The 17,923-nt window shown below is 44.1% G+C and overlaps 1 protein-coding gene across 1 annotated transcript in view; it reads left to right on the forward strand.

Annotated features, from left to right (window-relative positions):
* Window positions 1–17,923, forward strand: part of LOC138528228 (extracellular calcium-sensing receptor-like) — a 121,922-nt gene that overhangs the window by 88,102 nt on the left and 15,897 nt on the right. The window contains exon 5 of the mRNA XM_069639684.1: window positions 4,640–4,963. Coding sequence (XP_069495785.1) covers window positions 4,640–4,963 — 324 coding nt within the window. The remainder of the gene's footprint in view (window positions 1–4,639; window positions 4,964–17,923) is intronic.

A 17,923-nucleotide genomic window follows, 5' to 3' on the forward strand; every position in this document is an offset into this window, starting at 1 on the left:
CAATAACACCTTTGACCATCAGGCTGTGTCAAGTTCTTCCTTAAGTTGCGCCTTCATCTTCAATGGCACTTGGCGAACCTTATGCACAACAGGTTGAGCATTATTTTTCAATCTAATGTGATGCTCAAAGTTTTTGAGTTTGCCAAGTCCCTCAGAAAACACTTCAGGGAATTCCTTCGTCCAGAAATCCCCCACTTCGGCAATTGTAACAGGAACAGATGCACTGGCTTGTACTACTATACCCAATTTCTTCTGTTCTTCCCATCCTAGTAAGGAAGCTCCCTTTTCCGCCACAAGGAATGTCGCTTGACAGTTTCTACCCTTGTAGCATACTCCTGCAGAGAATTGGCCGACGATATCTATATCAGAATTTCCATATCCACATACTCTAATGCTGGTGGGAAGAATAACGGCATCATCCTGTTTCAGAACATTTCTCAATGTGTCCCTGGATATGATAGACCATGGTGAACAAGAGTCCACCTTCATTGAGAGTTCAACCCCATCAATCCAGAACGTGTCCACAGGGCCTTTAGTATTAGTGGACAATTCCGAAATCTGAAACACATGTTTAGGGGTCATCTCTTGTATGGTAGAAGTTTGATGAACATGGTATCCTGCCTTGATGTCACCCTCCTCATGATTCAACATTTTGGGTTCCACACAGTTGATTGATTTATTTTTGCACACATTTGCAAAATGACCCTTGCTTTTACATCTGAAACAGTCTGCATACTTGGCAGGGCATGAGGGAAAATTCATTCCATGTCTGGAGCTGCCACAGCGAGAACACATGCCTATTGCATTCCAAACTCCTTTCCTTATCGTAGAGGAATTACCCCTCCTCTTTTGATCCACCACACACACCGTGGCTTGATCAGAATTTGATTTGTCAATCTTGAGTTCCTTGACGTACTCCGAGGTTTGTTCAATGCTTCTCGCCATCTCAATTGCCTCTTGAAGGACCATATCTTTTGCAAGTAACTTCTCCTGAATTCTTGTATTATTTGTGCATCTGACTAGTTGGTCCCTGATGAGAGAATCTGCTAGCTGCTCAAACTCACACGTATAACTTAATGATCTGAGACAGGCAACATATGATTCCACAGATTCTGATTTCTCTTGAACTCTCTGAAAGAATTTATGCCGCTCGAAACTGACATTCTTCTTTGGCTCAAAGTGGTCCCGAAGTTGTTTGAGGGCAAATGAGTATTCATCCATATCACCAGCTCCAAGGTCTCTATTTCTAGGAAGTCCATCATAAATTCTGCGCCCTTCAGTGCCGAGATTATGAAGAAGGAGAGCTTTCTTCCGCGCAGCGGGAAATCTGTCCCCACCCATGGCCACAAAATAGTTCTCAAATACATCTTTCCACCGATCCCATGGGATGACAGGACGGCCCGGTTCGCTGACAAAAGGAAGAGGAGGTGGAATAGAGGTCATGTCTTGTCCTGGACAGAAACACTGTATGCACACAATAGAATCCGGAGGCTGGGATGTGTGTGGTTGGCTGTGGAGCCACAAACAATTGAAGTCAAGAAAAGTGAAATGAACAAAGAACAGTACTTTTCCACTTTCACTTTTACAACTCTCTTTGGACTGCTTTAAAACTGCTTGTATTACTTTTGTTTTAGCAGTGGCATGCAGAGTTGGGGATAATAATATTGTGCAGGTGTTTAAGAACAATCTTTTAATTTGTAAAGCGTGTACCCCTTTAAATAAACTTCGAGTTAATCCGTGGATGAAAATGGCTTTGGCGAACTTTCACACTAGTACAGAGAGTCACACGGGAGATCCGGAGTAGCCAATACCCTTATCCCAGCCAATGGCAGCACTCTGCTGGGTGTGACGCAACAATGAGGGCTGGCGAGTGATCAGCAGTGAGGTGGGCGTGTTCAATCGCCAGCGCCGTGGCGAACTTTCTTTGTCACTCGCGTAGATGTGCGCGCCGCACAAGCGTGAGCCTCCGTGAGCGAGGAGGCCTCGAGCCAGACCGCGGTGGGCCGTTACAGTGACCCACCAAATGCCACCCAAATGCAGCCAACAGGACCCGTGGGCGCAGTACTCACGCAGACCTCAGCCGGGTTAGCCGCTTCCTCCGCCTGTCGCAGACCTCCGCCGGATAAGCCGCTCCCTCCGCCTGCCTCTCGCCTGCTGTGTCGGAGGAGGGAGGCTTCGGAGGACTTGGATCAGCAATGCAGGGGTACGAAGGCAAACCAAACAAGAGCGGGTCCTCAGAGTGCCCTAGCCTCGTCGCCAATGTTAAGTCACGGCCAAACGCACACTTGATTGAAGATTTATTATAAGTATCGTGGAAAGTAACACACAGCAGGCGCCCTCCTCAAGAGGCAGGCTCCAACTGCTTTTACATATAAAGGAAAACATAGACAAGCATTCTAATCAGAATAAGCACATCAATACATTCCAGTTAGAATGTGGTTACATCATAATGTCATTGAGTTGCACTGTGTTAACTAAACGTAAGTCTGACCTTTTCTAAAGTTAATAAGAACCAAAACTCAACACAGGCCCTTAGTTTTCCTATATGGATTCCATACATATCCTAGCAAAACACTGCACAGAAACAGGTAAGCCACTGCCCAGAGCATAGATTGTGTGTTACTCTTTAGTATTTTTTGAAATTCCATATTAATACACATGGGTTCCCCTGCAGCTCCAGTGCCTTTTTTGTGTTGGTTCCACAGAAGGGGGTGTGTCAAGTAGCACTCCTGCCTTCTGGGATTATGGGATCTTTCATTACAAACCCAATCGACAGACCTATCCTTGAGGGTAGGAGTGTATTATCTTCTGAGCCTCCTGAGGATTCTCCAGTTCACTCTGAACCTGTCTTCAAGTCTGACAGAAGTAAACATTTTACTGGAAACACAAACATATCAAAAATAAAAAATCCAGGGAATAGGGTTTGTTGGGTACCCCTTACACCGTTGCTGGGATGTAGTAACCTGTCAACTCCCTTTGTGTGTATTCCCTTAAATATCAATAGGGTAGCCTGGCCTACCTTGTGTTCCCATCCTTTACAACAGCACATACTATTGTTTCACACGCTGACTAAGCGGTTCTAGAAGAGTTGTGGTAAACATTTGCTAACTTAAATAGTTGTGGTCATCGGCCTGTAGTTGCCCTGAGGCACCTAGTTGTTTAAGATTGTGTTTTCTATTTACTGTGCTTGACTCGATTGAGCCTTTCACCCAGAAACAGACACAGCAAAACTCACAATAAAATGAGGTGTGCCACAACAATAAAAAAAGGTATTAAGTTACAATAAAATTACAAGTGAGCAATATTCCAACACGACTACACACAATACACAAAACGGTCATACCATTTCAGTCTTCTAAGATTTAAAAAATTGATTTAAAAAATATCATGAGGTTCAATGTAATACTCACATTCGGACCCTCCAACATTATATTCCAGATTGTTTCCACCTTCAGAGTATAAAAATGTATCCAAATAGGTATGCCTCAAGGCCCTCACGTTCTTATATTCATGTTCCAGTGTTGGAGGGTCTCAATTTGTCTACCTTCACAAAATCTGCATATTCTATTTACCCTGCCTAGCTCCTAGTATTTCATTGGTGTTAAGCAAGTTTAGTCTAATTCATCCATTTCCTATCTGGGAACAGAGACAGATTCCTCGGGAACACATTCACCGATTTCCTCTCTAGGATCACAGAATGGTGGCGTGCATAGGTTTTACATTTCCTCACAATCTTTGGACAGTCTTTTAGGGTTTGCACGGTGGTCTCCGGCACCAGCAAACTATTGCATGACTCTTCCCATTCACTCAATCTATACTCCTTGTTTCTTTTTATATGTAGCTGCCCCAGCAGAGATTGTTCCTGTGCCATTAAAATCTTCCTGTAAAAAGCCAAACCTTTTCACGCAACCTGGGACCACATGAACGAAAGACCAAGCTCATATTGGACTAGTGTGTGTAGGGAATCTAGTGGCACATCAAAAACCTTTTTCCCAAAAGATCCCCTCCAATCTTGCCCAGTTCACCTCCTTCCATGATAACAATGGGTCTGCCAAGTGGGTTGAAAGTGAAGCAGTCTACTGCAGTCCACTATCTTCTTGGAGTCATTTGGCTACTGGCAGAAGAAAGAGCGTTTGCTAAGTTGTATCCAGTTGGTATTGCAAGGCACCGTATGGATTGTGTCTATTACTTTAAGGGGACTCTGTGTAGAGCGAGATGTGCTCCACCCCCCTGCTGGTTCAACAAAACCCTGTGCGTTTCGTGTAGCGGGTTGGAAGTGCAGACCGCAGGTAAGCAGTGACATTTCTATCTATCTTTCATCAATAATAGCTGCTTCTCCCACTGTGATTGCGACCGCCTTGGAGCAACGCCGCATAGTCAGCCGAGGGCTGTGGCTGTTGGGGAACACTAAAGCTAACACACGCCTCATGCGTTTGGACCACTAAGGCACAGAAAGTATAGAGCCATTGGAAGTTTGAACAATGTAAAATCCGTAAGCCGTGGAGACTGTGGGGCATGGTCCCTTTGATCCACGACATTTGGAGGCCGAGTCAGGGTACAGTTCTCTTGTCCGTCTGCCCTCTCGATAATGGTTGCCTTGCAAGAAGGCATTCAAATTCCTGAACTTGGTTGTATTTAGGAAGCTATGCCTAGTATAAACACATCTACCTATGCTTTGTCCAGTGGTAGCTCATTCTATCCGATTGTTGAGATCAGAGCTAAAACTAGTTCTTCATGTAACATCTTGGAACCAGTCGAGGACCTGACAGAGGTCTTACCGCTGCAAAACAACACAGATACAGACTCGGAACTTGTGAGTACCACAAACGTAAAACCACTGGATCAAGGAAGTAAATCCACGGAGGCTTGCCCAGAAGCATCACTACTTACACTTAACCCGAGCAGTGTTGACCTAGAACAGATCCAGGAAATTATAGGAACACCTTTCGAGCCCGGGAGTAAAGTAAGTACAGAGGATGCCCCTTCCATACACATATTTGGTAACAAGCCTAACAAAGGAGGGATGAATAATCATCTGCAATAAAATGTCAGCACTGTGGAAGCCGAGGGGTATCTCCCGCGACTTTACAGGGGACACAATGCTTTTTTACACCAGGAAGAACGCTAACCCAGACTCCATTAGGAGCATGGTAGGGCCTCATGTCACTCAGATGGATTGTACTGCAGTGCCAGCCTCAGGTCGCAATATTGGTATAGGGCCTAGTAGGATGGCCAAGAGTACCAACTTAGTCGGGACAAACAGTACAAACAGAGAAGATCAGTTGCAGTCGGGCCTCCTGAATTCCACTGATGGCAAGCAGACGAACATGGAGCTCATCGAGGCAATAAATAGGGGGTGGTGGAGGGAAATAGTGTAGGATGGAAAACTCCCATGGCGGCCTCCGCATAGCCCATCGGTCGCATTACAGTCACGGGCAACGGACATTCACGCATCGTGTAAAACATACCCGTGGGATGTGCTGGTACCCACCAAAAACACAGAGTTGAATAAGGGTCCACTCCGGATACGGTCAGCGAATCTCAACAAATGCCCTAAAATATCCTCTAGTGTCGAAGAAGTAACTACATCCAAGGAACATGCCTTGTCGGATGAGGATTTGTTACTGGACTTGGCAGCTACTCAGGTGAAACATCAGAGTGTCTTCAAACCGTTAACAGACGCCGGGATGCAGCCTTTGCTATAACAATGCCCCTTTTATGAAATTAATCGAAAACCTAAATGACCAATTCAAAGACCAGAGCACAGTAATAGCTATGCTACACTCAAAAGATTTTGTTTGTAGAGGGGTTAATCATGGCTCTACAAGGCAATTTAGACAAAAACACAGAACAAATTAGTAACATTTTGTGCAGTATATTAGACCCAATAATTATTGGAAAAACAAAAGAAGATCAGTACTGCTGAACCAACAAACCCAAACATCACAGGCTCCGGTGGCACAGCAAGTAACCTCTTTGTCTACACAAATTGAAGAACCCCTCGAAGTATTGGAATGTTAATCTAAATTAAATACGGATACTTCTAGTGGTGATAGTGGTAAGGAACTGAGTCAATCTGTCTCTCTCGATCCGGAAATATTGGAAGACAGTGCAGTCATAGAATCGCAAGGCACGGACAAATCTGAGTAAATCTAGACTCTTCGCAGACAAAATTCCAAAAGAAATATGCAATATTCTCCAAATTAAGAGGGGTGGCAACCTCAATTAAGGAACAAAGGGATCTCCACAAAGTAAGAGAGAGGCCTTTAAGTGGGTAGTGGCCGCACAAATGGTTACAAATCAAAAATAAAGTACCACAGAAGGTACTAAACTAGTGTTTTTAGTCCAAAAGGAAGCTAAACCTCAGCCCTCTAAAATAAAAATAAAAATAAAACATCATACTGTGAAACCTGGCCCCACCAACAAATGCAAGGGTCCTTAAACAGGTCAATGAAAGACAAACCATCAGTGGTTTGGAGAAAGACGTCAATCAAGGGCGGCTGAATGAGAAATCAACTTGAACTGAAAGAGGGAGCGAAACGGAAATGAAGGTGGGTGATGTCAAGGAACTAATAAACCTTTACACCTATTGCGATGATATTGACATGGACTCTCCAAACCTGGCGAACATGCTAGGAAACCTTGTGGTCCAGGGCTTTCACGTCCTTGATAGCTCTTCAGATATATAATCTTTGTGTATGGAGAAGACAGACACAGAGGAAGAGGCTGATAGATCTGAGGAGGAGTATGTCTCCCACGCACCCCGAGATGCATGGGTGAGGTGGAGCAGCAAAAGGACGGCAAGACGATGGTCCATCTAAAGGCAACCCACAGAGAATGTTATCCAGTAAAAAAAACAGGAGAAACGAGAAGTTAATTCAATGGTTGTTTTTAAGACACTGGAGCAACGAAGAAACAACCTAACCGGTCTACAAACTGCCGAGGGCAGATCTATTGCCACTGCAGCCAAAAAGGAGATGAAGCCGTCTGGACAGACAGATGCACATAACCTAAAGGAATCTGGCAATACGTTCAGAATGCTTTTGGAGAGGGTGTTATATATTAATGATAACCACATTCTGAATCGAACAAACATCTTGCGTCTTATTCACTGTATTCCAGCCTTAAGGGGGATTCGTATAAAGGACCTTTAATCGAGTTTCCCGAGGAACCAAGGCATGACAGGGTATTAATATACTTTTCATCAATTGAGGTTAAGCACCTTCTAATGGAGGAGGGGCATACATTATTACTGGTGGGTTTCCTGTTGAAGGAATTACAAATAGAAGAAAGGACACCAAACCGGTCTAAGAATGAAAACAACACTTCTCCATACCCGTGTTACAAGGAAAAAAGAGGCCCAGTGTCAGGGCAGAAACATTGTTGGCAGGTAACACAAACTATGCCTGCCACTTGGGGTAAAAAAAAATCTCTAGTCTTTGTTTTGTGGTTGAGAATGATGGCCAAAAATGGGAGCAACAAAACTCACTAGTGAAATGATTGAACAAACAAAACGACGAAGACTGGAGCTGGGTAACGGGGGTTCTAGCTTTGAGCTTATAATGCTCAAAGCACAAGGAGGATAAGGAGCCGCCTGGAATGGCTTTCGGTTGTTGGAATACCAGGGGCTTTGTGCACCTCTTTGGCAAGGGTGATATGGATTTTGACAGGTACGACATTGCCTCTTTGCAGGAAACGTGGATTAGGGAGGTCCCGATCCTGGAAGGGTTTGCAATATTCATCAACTCTGTGCAAAAAGGAGCTTCCAGCCGAGCAACTGCAGGACTGCTAACTGCCATTAAGACTACCAGTGGTTTAAGTGTCATCTCTACGGTTAATCCAATGCCACTGAATCAGATTATAACACTAAAGAAGAGCGGCTTCAAGGACCCGAGAGGATGGACATTGTTGATCTGTAAGCTTTACTGGAACCCTTTGTCGGTGATCGCTAAGACTTTCGTTACAACCGTTATGGACCAGATTGACCTGAAATAATCTTGACATCATAGTCTGTGGAGATTTGAATATCCATTGCTTTAACGAGGTGTTGGAGCTGATAAAAGATCTGATCCTGGATGCGCCCTCAACTATACAAAGAGGTCTCCTATGGAGGGAGGAACTCAATCGGAGAAACATTAAACTCATCAATGGACACATAAGGGGAGACATTCCCCCTTCTAGAACATGGAAGCAAGGCAGGGCTTCCAAAATTCTCAATTATATGATTGTATCAGACAACCTACATGAAAAACTGTGGAGCCTAGATGTGATTGCCAACAAATTCAGTGATCATAATAATCTGAAGCTTAATGGAAGGAAATGGACAATAGCCTCATCAGTTCCGGCAGTAGATCTCAATGGGGTAACAATTGGTGTAACTCTGGGAGGAAATCGACTGAGACTGAGAATAAAGCAGGCTAACGTCACGGCCCTAACCAAAGCATTAAGAGGGGCTCTAAAAGAAGATGTCAATTCATTGACACAACCAATACTTCACTATCAGTCGTTCTTAATGACCTTTAGCAAAAAATGTGGTGTGGGTCAGAGGAAAGTGTTTACCGCCCATCACACATTCGACGCAGAAGTGGCAACAAGGAAAAGGCAACTAAATAAACTATTAAGAGCCTCCAAAAAGTACCCTTTAGGACACACTGGAGAAGCAGCGAGAGCAGGGAAACAACAATATGAAAACTGGCTCAAACATTACAGATTACTGCTGTTACAATGTGATGCAGAGCTGATGTTAAAAACAGTAGCCACAGAAAATGTGTCTGAAATGTGGAGGATCTTTAATGCCCCGTAACAATCAACGCTAATTAATCTAGTGCCTGCAAGTGTATGGGAAAACTACTATGCTCCCTAATTATGAGCAACAATGTTACAGTGGAGAGGCAGAAGGAAGTACAACAAGTTATCTGGTCCTTTCAAATTGATAAAAGTGACATTGTTGATCTTAATGTAAAATTAACCAACTCCAGAGTGGTGGGCCTGATGGTTTAACGGATGCCGCGCTCAAAAAAGATCAAGAGCAATGGGCATCTTTCATGATGGAACTGTTCGATGCAAGATCACTAAGATCCATTGTTGTTCCCATTTTTAAGATGGTCGATAGGTCAAGCCCTGCCAACTATAGGCCTATCACCGTTCTGGATCTAGTGGGCAAGATCTTTGCCGCAATTCTACTAAAAGAACTGAATAAGTGGAGCACAGCGACAAATCACTATGATCCATGGTAGGCAGGTTTCGTGAAAGGGATAGTAACCACTCTAAATCTCTTCCTCATTAACCTTCCTAAGTGCAGGGTTAAAACCAAGAAAAATAATTCAATCTTTGTAGCCTCAATCGACCTGGTACAGGCCTTTGACACTGTTGACAGAGTAACATTATGGTAAAAGTTACAGGCCTGGGCTTGTTTGCAAGATCTGAGAGAAGCAATTGAAGAGCTTCATACATCAACTACTCCCAGAGTAAGATTGAACAATCGGGGCACCCTGACAGAGGAAATTCCCACATCGAAGTGCCTAAGAATAGGCTGTCGTCTGGCATCAGCTATGTTCAATTTATGCACATCAGATATTTAAAAAGCATTCACGAATATATGAAGTTTCCCTGCCCATTTAGCAGGTGCTGTACTGAGAAGGCCAATATATGCAGATGATTTGCTGTTATTGGATCAGACACAAATAGGCCTGCAGCGACAACTTGATGCCTTGGTGACCTACGTGGAGGCAAACACCCTCCAGATAAACGCAAAAAATCAAAGGTTCTGATCCTTGAAAGGAAACGGAGCCGCAGTTTGCTCTCAAGGTCCTGGTATCTAAAGGGAGTAAGGATTCCAGTGATAACCTCAATGGTGTATTTAGGCATGTGTCTAAATGATAGCATTAATGATTCTTACAGAGGATTCACTTTGAAGAGTAAAACAAGAAACCCTGCAACTCAGGCGAGACTGATTAAAATACATCAATGCAAATTCTCATTAATTCCTGTAATCGAATCCTATAAATTGAAAGTTCATCCTATCTTTACTTATGGTGCAGAAGCCTCCTTCTCCCTAGCATGGTCAGTGTGGCTGAAACATGAGGGTATTTCTGCAGGAAAGTACTATCCCTGCCGAAATCTTTAGCCATTGATGTCATCCGAAAAGAGCTGGGATTAAGCTCAATGTATGCGGTGACCGTCTGGAAAGTATTATCCTTTTACCGCAAGTGCTTGACCACGCGGCAGAAGGAGGTTTTGTAGGTCTGTAGCCTGCCATGGCAGAAGGTCGGAAGAGTATTCTTGGAGGAGTGGAGAGCCAGATGTACCGTAATTCTTGAAAGCATAACTTCAACAGTAAAGATCTTAATGGATAATCCAATTTATGTGAAGACCAAGTTATATGAACTGGATTATATTGAGACCCAGGATCGTTTCAAAAAACTTAAGATCTGTGGTAGGAAATTTCAGGATCACCGAAGGAGAGGCATGGTTCCATTGTATTTGAGAATGGGCCTCATTCCGAGTATGGCGGTAAGGGATAGCGGCCACCGCTAACGAGAGCGGTGGCGGTAATCCCTTACCACCATACTCCGAGTTCCCTTTGCGCCATGGAGGTTTTAACACCTGCTTGGCGCTAAGGGACCTTGATGTTAATTACGCCACCGTAATTTACGGTGGCGTAATTGACGCCTTCCCCACTCCCATTATGCCCTATGGGGCAAGAATGGGAATGGGGAAGGGTAAATGGGGATTGGGGAATTACCGCCCCGCCAACCTTGGAATGGGGCGGTAATTCCGCCATCCACCAAGGCGCTGCCGGTCCGGGTACGGCGTCAACCAAGGCGTTAATAGCGCCATTGGTTAGCGCCGTACTTGGAATGAGGCCCAATGTTTCCCTCCTCTGTTAGGGAGAATTCTCATTCTATGGCTAATTTCCCTCACCTAGTGAGTCCCTCAGCAGCTTTGCTGGATCTCTGGAGTTATTTCTTTCCACTTGGAAAGAGTGTGAGCTTTTCCCACACTCGTACTTGTATTTTGCTATGTGTTTTTACCTGTTTTTGGGATTGTGGGCTCTGGAGTACACCACTTCAGTAGCCCCCTTTTTTGTGTGTGTCACACAGCACCTTCTGTGCAGTGGCACAGGGTTGTCATTCAGACTCCCACCGACTCAATTTCTGAGGCGACTACTGTCCCCCAGAAAAGGGTAAAGTTACCATTAACTTTACTTAGTCAAATTAAACCACAGATCCAGTACACACCATCTTACATGGAGTGCTGGAAGGGTTAACTCTTAACTCTTTTTATCTGTACTTCCTGGAGCATTGTTTCATTATTCTAACATTTAGACATGGCTGGTGGCAGTGGTATCTACCCTAAATGTCTACCGCGGTTATCTTATATAACCGTGGTAATATTGTAGGTTCTTGCGTTAGCCTTAAACTTAAACCCGCATGACCAAATCCTTTTTTGTTTGGCTCCGGTGCTGTTTATTCACCATTTCTTTTTGTTAAACTCCTTCTTGCGTTTTACTTTGCGCAGCAAACTAGGATTGCCTTCTTTGTTCACTGTCTTTTGGCAGGCTTCTACCTAGAAGCCCTCCCCAAGGCGCCTGGGTGTCTAGGTGGGCTGAATGTGAGGGAGGGGTGTAGTCAACCCCTGCACAGAGTATCCTAGGAAACCCAAGTCGCACTTTATCATGATTGACCAGGGTGGTTGTCTGGGCTGGACAACCCCCCTGCTGGGTGATTGACAGCCAGGCTGTGCGAATGGGGGTTTTGTGCATAAAAGGCAGTTCTCTTGGGCTGGAAGTCGGAGAGTCGCCACTGGAACTACAAGGAACCGACGAGAAGTGGAGGAGAGGTCGACTGCTGCAACTACCCCGCACCGGTGAAGCCCTGCTGCAGTCCTGAGCTATCTACCCTTCAACGACTAAGAGGAGATCCAGACCGGAGTCTTCTTCCCTTGAGCCTGGTGGGGATAACCAGCTCATATTCTTCAGACAGAGGTCGCCTTTGTGGTCGAAATCGCTGCACACTGCTGTAGTGGTCCGGATAGCCGCCTGAAGATCCTCTCCTGTTTTTAAGGAGCGCACCTTTTATTCATTGTCGCTGCTGCCGGCCTCATCCCTGTGTGGGGCGGACCCCCTCATCGTCCTTCTTCGTACTGAAGCTGCAGGAAAGCATGGGTCTGCGGGAAAACAACAGGAACAACTGCCATGGCACCAGCTTCGTTCTTTGAAAAAGGTACTGTGTCCTGTTTGAGGAATTTTGGGTGAAATCCCTATTTCTCTACCTTAAGGCTTGTCCTTACTTTTTCCTCCTTCTTATAACTTTTGCTTCCGAACATTGACAATATCAAAGTACTCTCCGCAACGTTGAATCTCAAACTGTCTGACTGTGCGATCCTTGACAACAGGCAACCTGTGTCATTTGACTTTGGCTCCGGCCCTTTGACTCTTGAATTCCTGTCTATGTGTGTTCTTCGATTCTGTCTGCCTAACTATCATATTGCCTGTGATTTTTGCCCCCAACTCGCTCTGGGTATCTCGAGTGCTAAGTGTGTTTTTGCCCCGGTCGCGTTTATCTAGTAGACCGAACTGTCAAAAAGTGATCGCAATTGTATTCATGGTAACGTGTTCTGTTTCGTAACACCGGTCCATTCAAACACAGGGTACTTACCTCGAATAATACTGTACAAAGTCAAATGGTTAGTTGTAGTATATTTAACGTGTGGGTTTTGAATTAATAGAAGTGTTATGTTGATAACAAATTGTTTAAATGTAAATGTACTTATATTTTTACCTAAAAACTTGAGTCAGTGTTTGCTTGAGCCACAGTAATTGTGGTCCCTTTGTGTAATCTCTGCTACTGCTCATATTCTCTTGAGATAAGCCTGGCTGCTCCACTTCTTCTACCACTTTAACATAGTAGTACAGGCTTGTTTCCAAAGGTAGAACTTGTATTGCCACCTGTAGTCTTAATTGTGTGTAGTGGTCCCTAAGGGCACTAAACATGATTCTGCCTAACACTCACTTACGGAACCAGTTTATGCGATTTCGCCTCAATCTGTTTCCTACAAGGGAAGTCACAGAATTAAGGAAGGGTCCAATCCAACAAAACTTCTTATGTAGACTCTGGCCCTCATTACGACCCTGGCGGAGAGGGGTTTACGCCAGCGTAATGCATGGCGTACCTCTCCGCCAGATTAGGACTTTCCTTAGCGCCATGGTGATTTTTACGCCCGGATTTTCCGGGCGGAAAAATCCATGGCGCTACGGGACCCCTCGTTAATTACGCCACCGTAATCTACGGTGGCGTAATTAACGCCTTCCCCACTCCCATTATACCCTATGGGGCAAAAATGGGAATGGGGAAGGGTAAATGGGGATTGGGGACTTACCGCCCCGCCAAGTTCGGAATGGGGCGGTAAGTCCGCCAACCCCCATGGCGGAGTTGGCAGCTCTGCGCCATGGTCCATGGTGCAAATTGCACCATGGATCTCCACCAGGGTCGTAATGAGGGCCTCTGTAACCAGCATTCAGAATCTTTTTACCATCTAATCTTGTTATATCAAGGCCTACTAGAACTAAGCTGATGGGAAGGTTCATTAACGATAACGAATCTCGGACGGAAAACGCTGGTGAGTGGTGGGACAACTTGAAACAGGGCAAAAGAATTTCCTTATCATTAGTTCTGCTGGCCTTCTAAAAGGAAATTTCGCAGCCATTGACAGATGGGGCTTGAGGATTACGACCTTCTGTAATTGAGGACTGGTCCGAATAGAACGGTTTAAAGAATCTTGAAAATTTCAGTTCAATTTCTCTTTTTTTCTTTTTTTCTTTTGTGTTATTTTTGGGGGAATCTTTTTTCCTTTCTTTAACTTGTGAATATCATGATAGCAGAAAGGTTTCATTTGTAAACTAAATGCTAATGAAATAATAAAAAATAAAAAAAATGTGCCTGCCACATACGTGATTATTGGCAGAACTTTCCTTCAATAAAATTGCAAAACGGGACTAGCCGAGGATTTACCATAACGATTGTCAATTCTTTTTTCTTGAGAAATCTAGATTTTTATCTTTTTTCTAAGTTGTAGATAATGAATCTGCGGTCTGTCAATTTCATAAATATTAAAACCAAAATATACAAAGTCGGGAACCATAACTAAAACTTAATCTAAAAGGACCTGCTTAAAAAAGGACCTCATTATGAGTTGGGTGGTATTCCGGTGGTAAATCAGCTGTTATACTACCCAACTAAATTACTGTTACCACCACTTGGTCTGGTGGAATTACTGCCAGATTACAAGTGGTGGCAGCGGTGTAAATCCCCATTTTTTATGAATTCATAGGACTCTATCGGGTCTTTTTTGGTGGAATTGCCGCAGCAGTAATTCTGTGCCAGTAATTCTGCCGATTTAGCTGATTTTTCAGTGGAGAGTTGGAGGATTTACCACCGGCATGATGCTGCAGGTAAATCCTCTACTGCAGGGCCACACTTGTAGTATTAAGGAGCTGGAATATCGGCGGTAATTCCAGTACTGCCAGTTTATTCCCGCTCCCCCATACTTGTAATGAGGCCCTTTATCTTTTTTTTGTTTTCCCCAGGGATTTCAATCATTACCTTTGTTTTTTACAATATTCATTTCCAGACCATTGTATGAAATGTGTTGCACCAGTGTGTTGATTTGGTGCTGGAGTCCCATAGGGGTTTGGTCGCACAGCACCAAAGCATCCGAATATAAAAGCCAATTCAAAGGTAACATTTCAATTTGGGGGGAAAAGATCTAGTAGCCAGCCATGCTTGCCCCGGCTCTGCAATAAAAAGATTAAAAGGAAGTGGCGTTAAAATGCAGAATTGTTTCATTCCTTTGTTAGTATTGATAGGGCTAGACAACCTCCCCTCTGCGTCAATCTGATATTTACAGAGGTTCCTGAGTAAAGATCATGTCAAATATTAATTAGGTATGGAAGACAGCTACACATTTGTACTGTACTCCAAAGCACAAACTGAGAAACAGAATCAAAAGTCATGGAACAATCTATAAAACGAATATAAGCACAGTTTTTCAGATTCAGAAACTTTGCTTGGATACATTTAATTAAAAACCCATTTAAAGTAATGCCCCTCACTAGACAGAACCACATTGCCAAGGGTCCAAAACATTCACATTGCCTGCACAGCAACGGAGTTCTTTTTCCACAATTGAGCAAATAAAATTCCACGGGACGCCCAGGGATCCTATGGGCCTATAGTTCATTTTCCTGATCCCCTTTAGTTATAATAATACAGGATTTCCAAGATTGTGGGATTCTCTTTGGACTTAAAATAACCACAATAATATTGCAGCCAAAATCTTGGGGGAGCCTTAATGTCAAATTCGATAACACATCGGTCCCCGGGGCTCCAGAAGACTTAGGGCCTCATTAGGAGCCTGGCGGTCCTGTAATGAACGGTGCCGGTACAGGACCGGCACCGTTCATTACGGGCTGCCCTATTACAAGGACTGCTGCGGGACCCGCTAAGGAACGCCTGGTCAGACCAGGTGTCGTTAGCGGGTCCTGCTAGAAGTCCAGGATGCTAAAAACAGGCCCGTTATTAACAGACCCGTTGTTAGCATCCTCCCCATTCCCATTGAGCCCTATGGGCCTCAAATGGGAAAGGGGATTCATTTTTCCTGGGTCCCAAATCATTACCGGCAGCACAGTGCCCTTAATAAGGGCACCGCTACCGACAGGGTCGTAATGAGGCCCTTACTGTCCTTTATGACCCGATGAATATTGTCTAGATACAGAAGACGAGACTATGGCGCATCGCTATCGACTGTGCCATCATCCATACCAGAAGTTGTGTCTGTATACACTCTACTATAAAAATACACCCACTTTGCTTCCGGGATGGGATTAAGCTGCAATAGAGGTTGGCAATTGAATTGGTGATTTAACACCTGCCTGAAATGAGCGTGTTCTGGCCCTTTAAGATGCTTAACATTCAACTACACATATCAATAATTCTATTTTTTGCACAGGTGGAAGGCAAATGGCACTGAAGTGGCGATCAATGCTATTCCAGACCACGTTCTCCTCTATTTCTCTGAACATGAATTGAACTCTTTCATCTGTCAACATGATAGATTGGTACCACACACTATGGAATAACTTGTCCAGAAACAATATGACATCCCTGGTGCAGATGTCCTTTTAAAGTTGACCATACTTTTAGAGGTGACCTCTACCCATCATGACAGATCATCCAGCAGGATATTGCATACTTCACTTGTACGTCCATAGCACAACGGTCTTGAAATGTCAAAACCTCTCTTTTGCCATGCTAACTTGGGGATGTGACTTAGTCATTGATGCAGAGCATGATATGGATGCTATCAGAGCTGCGTTGAATATACCCAAGAATGAGCACATTTCGTCAACCAGACAACACATCCACTGGCTTCCGGTCCATGACAAGATCAAATTTTAAATCCTCACTTTCACCCACAAACGTCTCGCCAACAATGCACCAGCTTACCTCAGTAACCAAATCATCAAACCTCAATCCAACAGACCTACCTGAGCCTCATATGCTAACCTCATTGCTACACCAAGATTTAAGAGACAGAAAGCAGTTGGGTCCAGCTTCCTGGTAGCAGCAGCCAAACTGTGGAACACCCTGCTACCACAACTAAGAAATTACCCATCTCTCAGGTTATTCCGAAAAGGTCTGAAAACCAGACATCTCAGCCTAGATTCCCAACAATGAGACACCAGGCCTAGGTTAGACAGCCACTCCTAGCAAACTACCCAATCCTATAAAGAAAATGTGTAGGTACTTCTATCTACTTTTCAATGCCTGCAACTCCCAGAACCATTGCCATGAATAACAATTACTTATGTGTTAACTAGCTATAATATTTATGTCATGACTGCTTTGTATATCTGTTTTTCTATATCCTGTAATTTATATGTTGAAGTGCAACTGTACCTGCGGAAGTACTCTCTTGTAACCAATCTCTTGAGCTCTAGCGCCTAGATGGCTCTGGGCTATGTGCGCTTTATAAATGTCAAAATAATTAAAATAAATAAATGTCCTTCCTCACAACAATCACATTCCTTCAACCTGCATGTTATTTATATGTTGTAATCAGGTCACCAATAATGAGCCCTGAACCTGCACTTCGGTATGTCCTTATGCCTCTTAGCAGTAAACAAATATTACTGCCTTCGGGATGCCGGTAAGTGCATGCCCGCGTAACTTGTGATGTCCTCCTGTTAGCAGCATCCCGGTATTGGCTCCATTAAGGGGCGCATGTACGTGCGTGGTATGGGCGGTGGCAGTATTGGCGGGTTTGTCGTCTCGTAATGGCCCGACACGTTAACGATTCCGGTAATGCCATTCCGCCTTCCTTTTTTCATTACCTCCATACTCGTAATGAGGCCCATAGTCTCAACTTGCCTGTCAGCATTTGTATTATCATTAAATGTGGCACCCATTCAAAGGCTTATGTCCTCGCTATGATTCTTTCATTTTCTAATTCATAGTGTTCGTCTTTAACTTATTATTTGCAGCCTAAATGTATTTCTCTGACTTTTTACGGTGGTCCAGCATATGTTTGTTGGATAATCCTGTGATTGAAGCGTTTTAGCCTCACCAAATCCTTAATGAAGACATCATCTAGCTTTTTAGTAGTGCTGACTTGGCATGTAGTAGGACCCTCTTTGGCGATAGGGTTGCATTTTATTTTGACACCCCTTCTCTATCCTTCAGAATCCTGCATGCTAGCTTCCCTTTGATGTTAAATTTGGCTCAAAAGCAGTGCACTGGGCCAATGCATATGGCCACACATTTCCTCCTTGGAATCAATGTCAAAGTCACCGACTGTTTGGACAATAGCATCCCCTCTAAGGTTATGTCCTTTACTGCAATCTTCAGGACTGCCCTGCATCAAT

The sequence above is a fragment of the Ambystoma mexicanum genome, chromosome 7q, assembly GCF_040938575.1.
Source record: "Ambystoma mexicanum isolate Mex_15411 chromosome 7q, UKY_AmexF1_1, whole genome shotgun sequence".
Taxonomy (NCBI): domain Eukaryota; kingdom Metazoa; phylum Chordata; class Amphibia; order Caudata; family Ambystomatidae; genus Ambystoma; species Ambystoma mexicanum.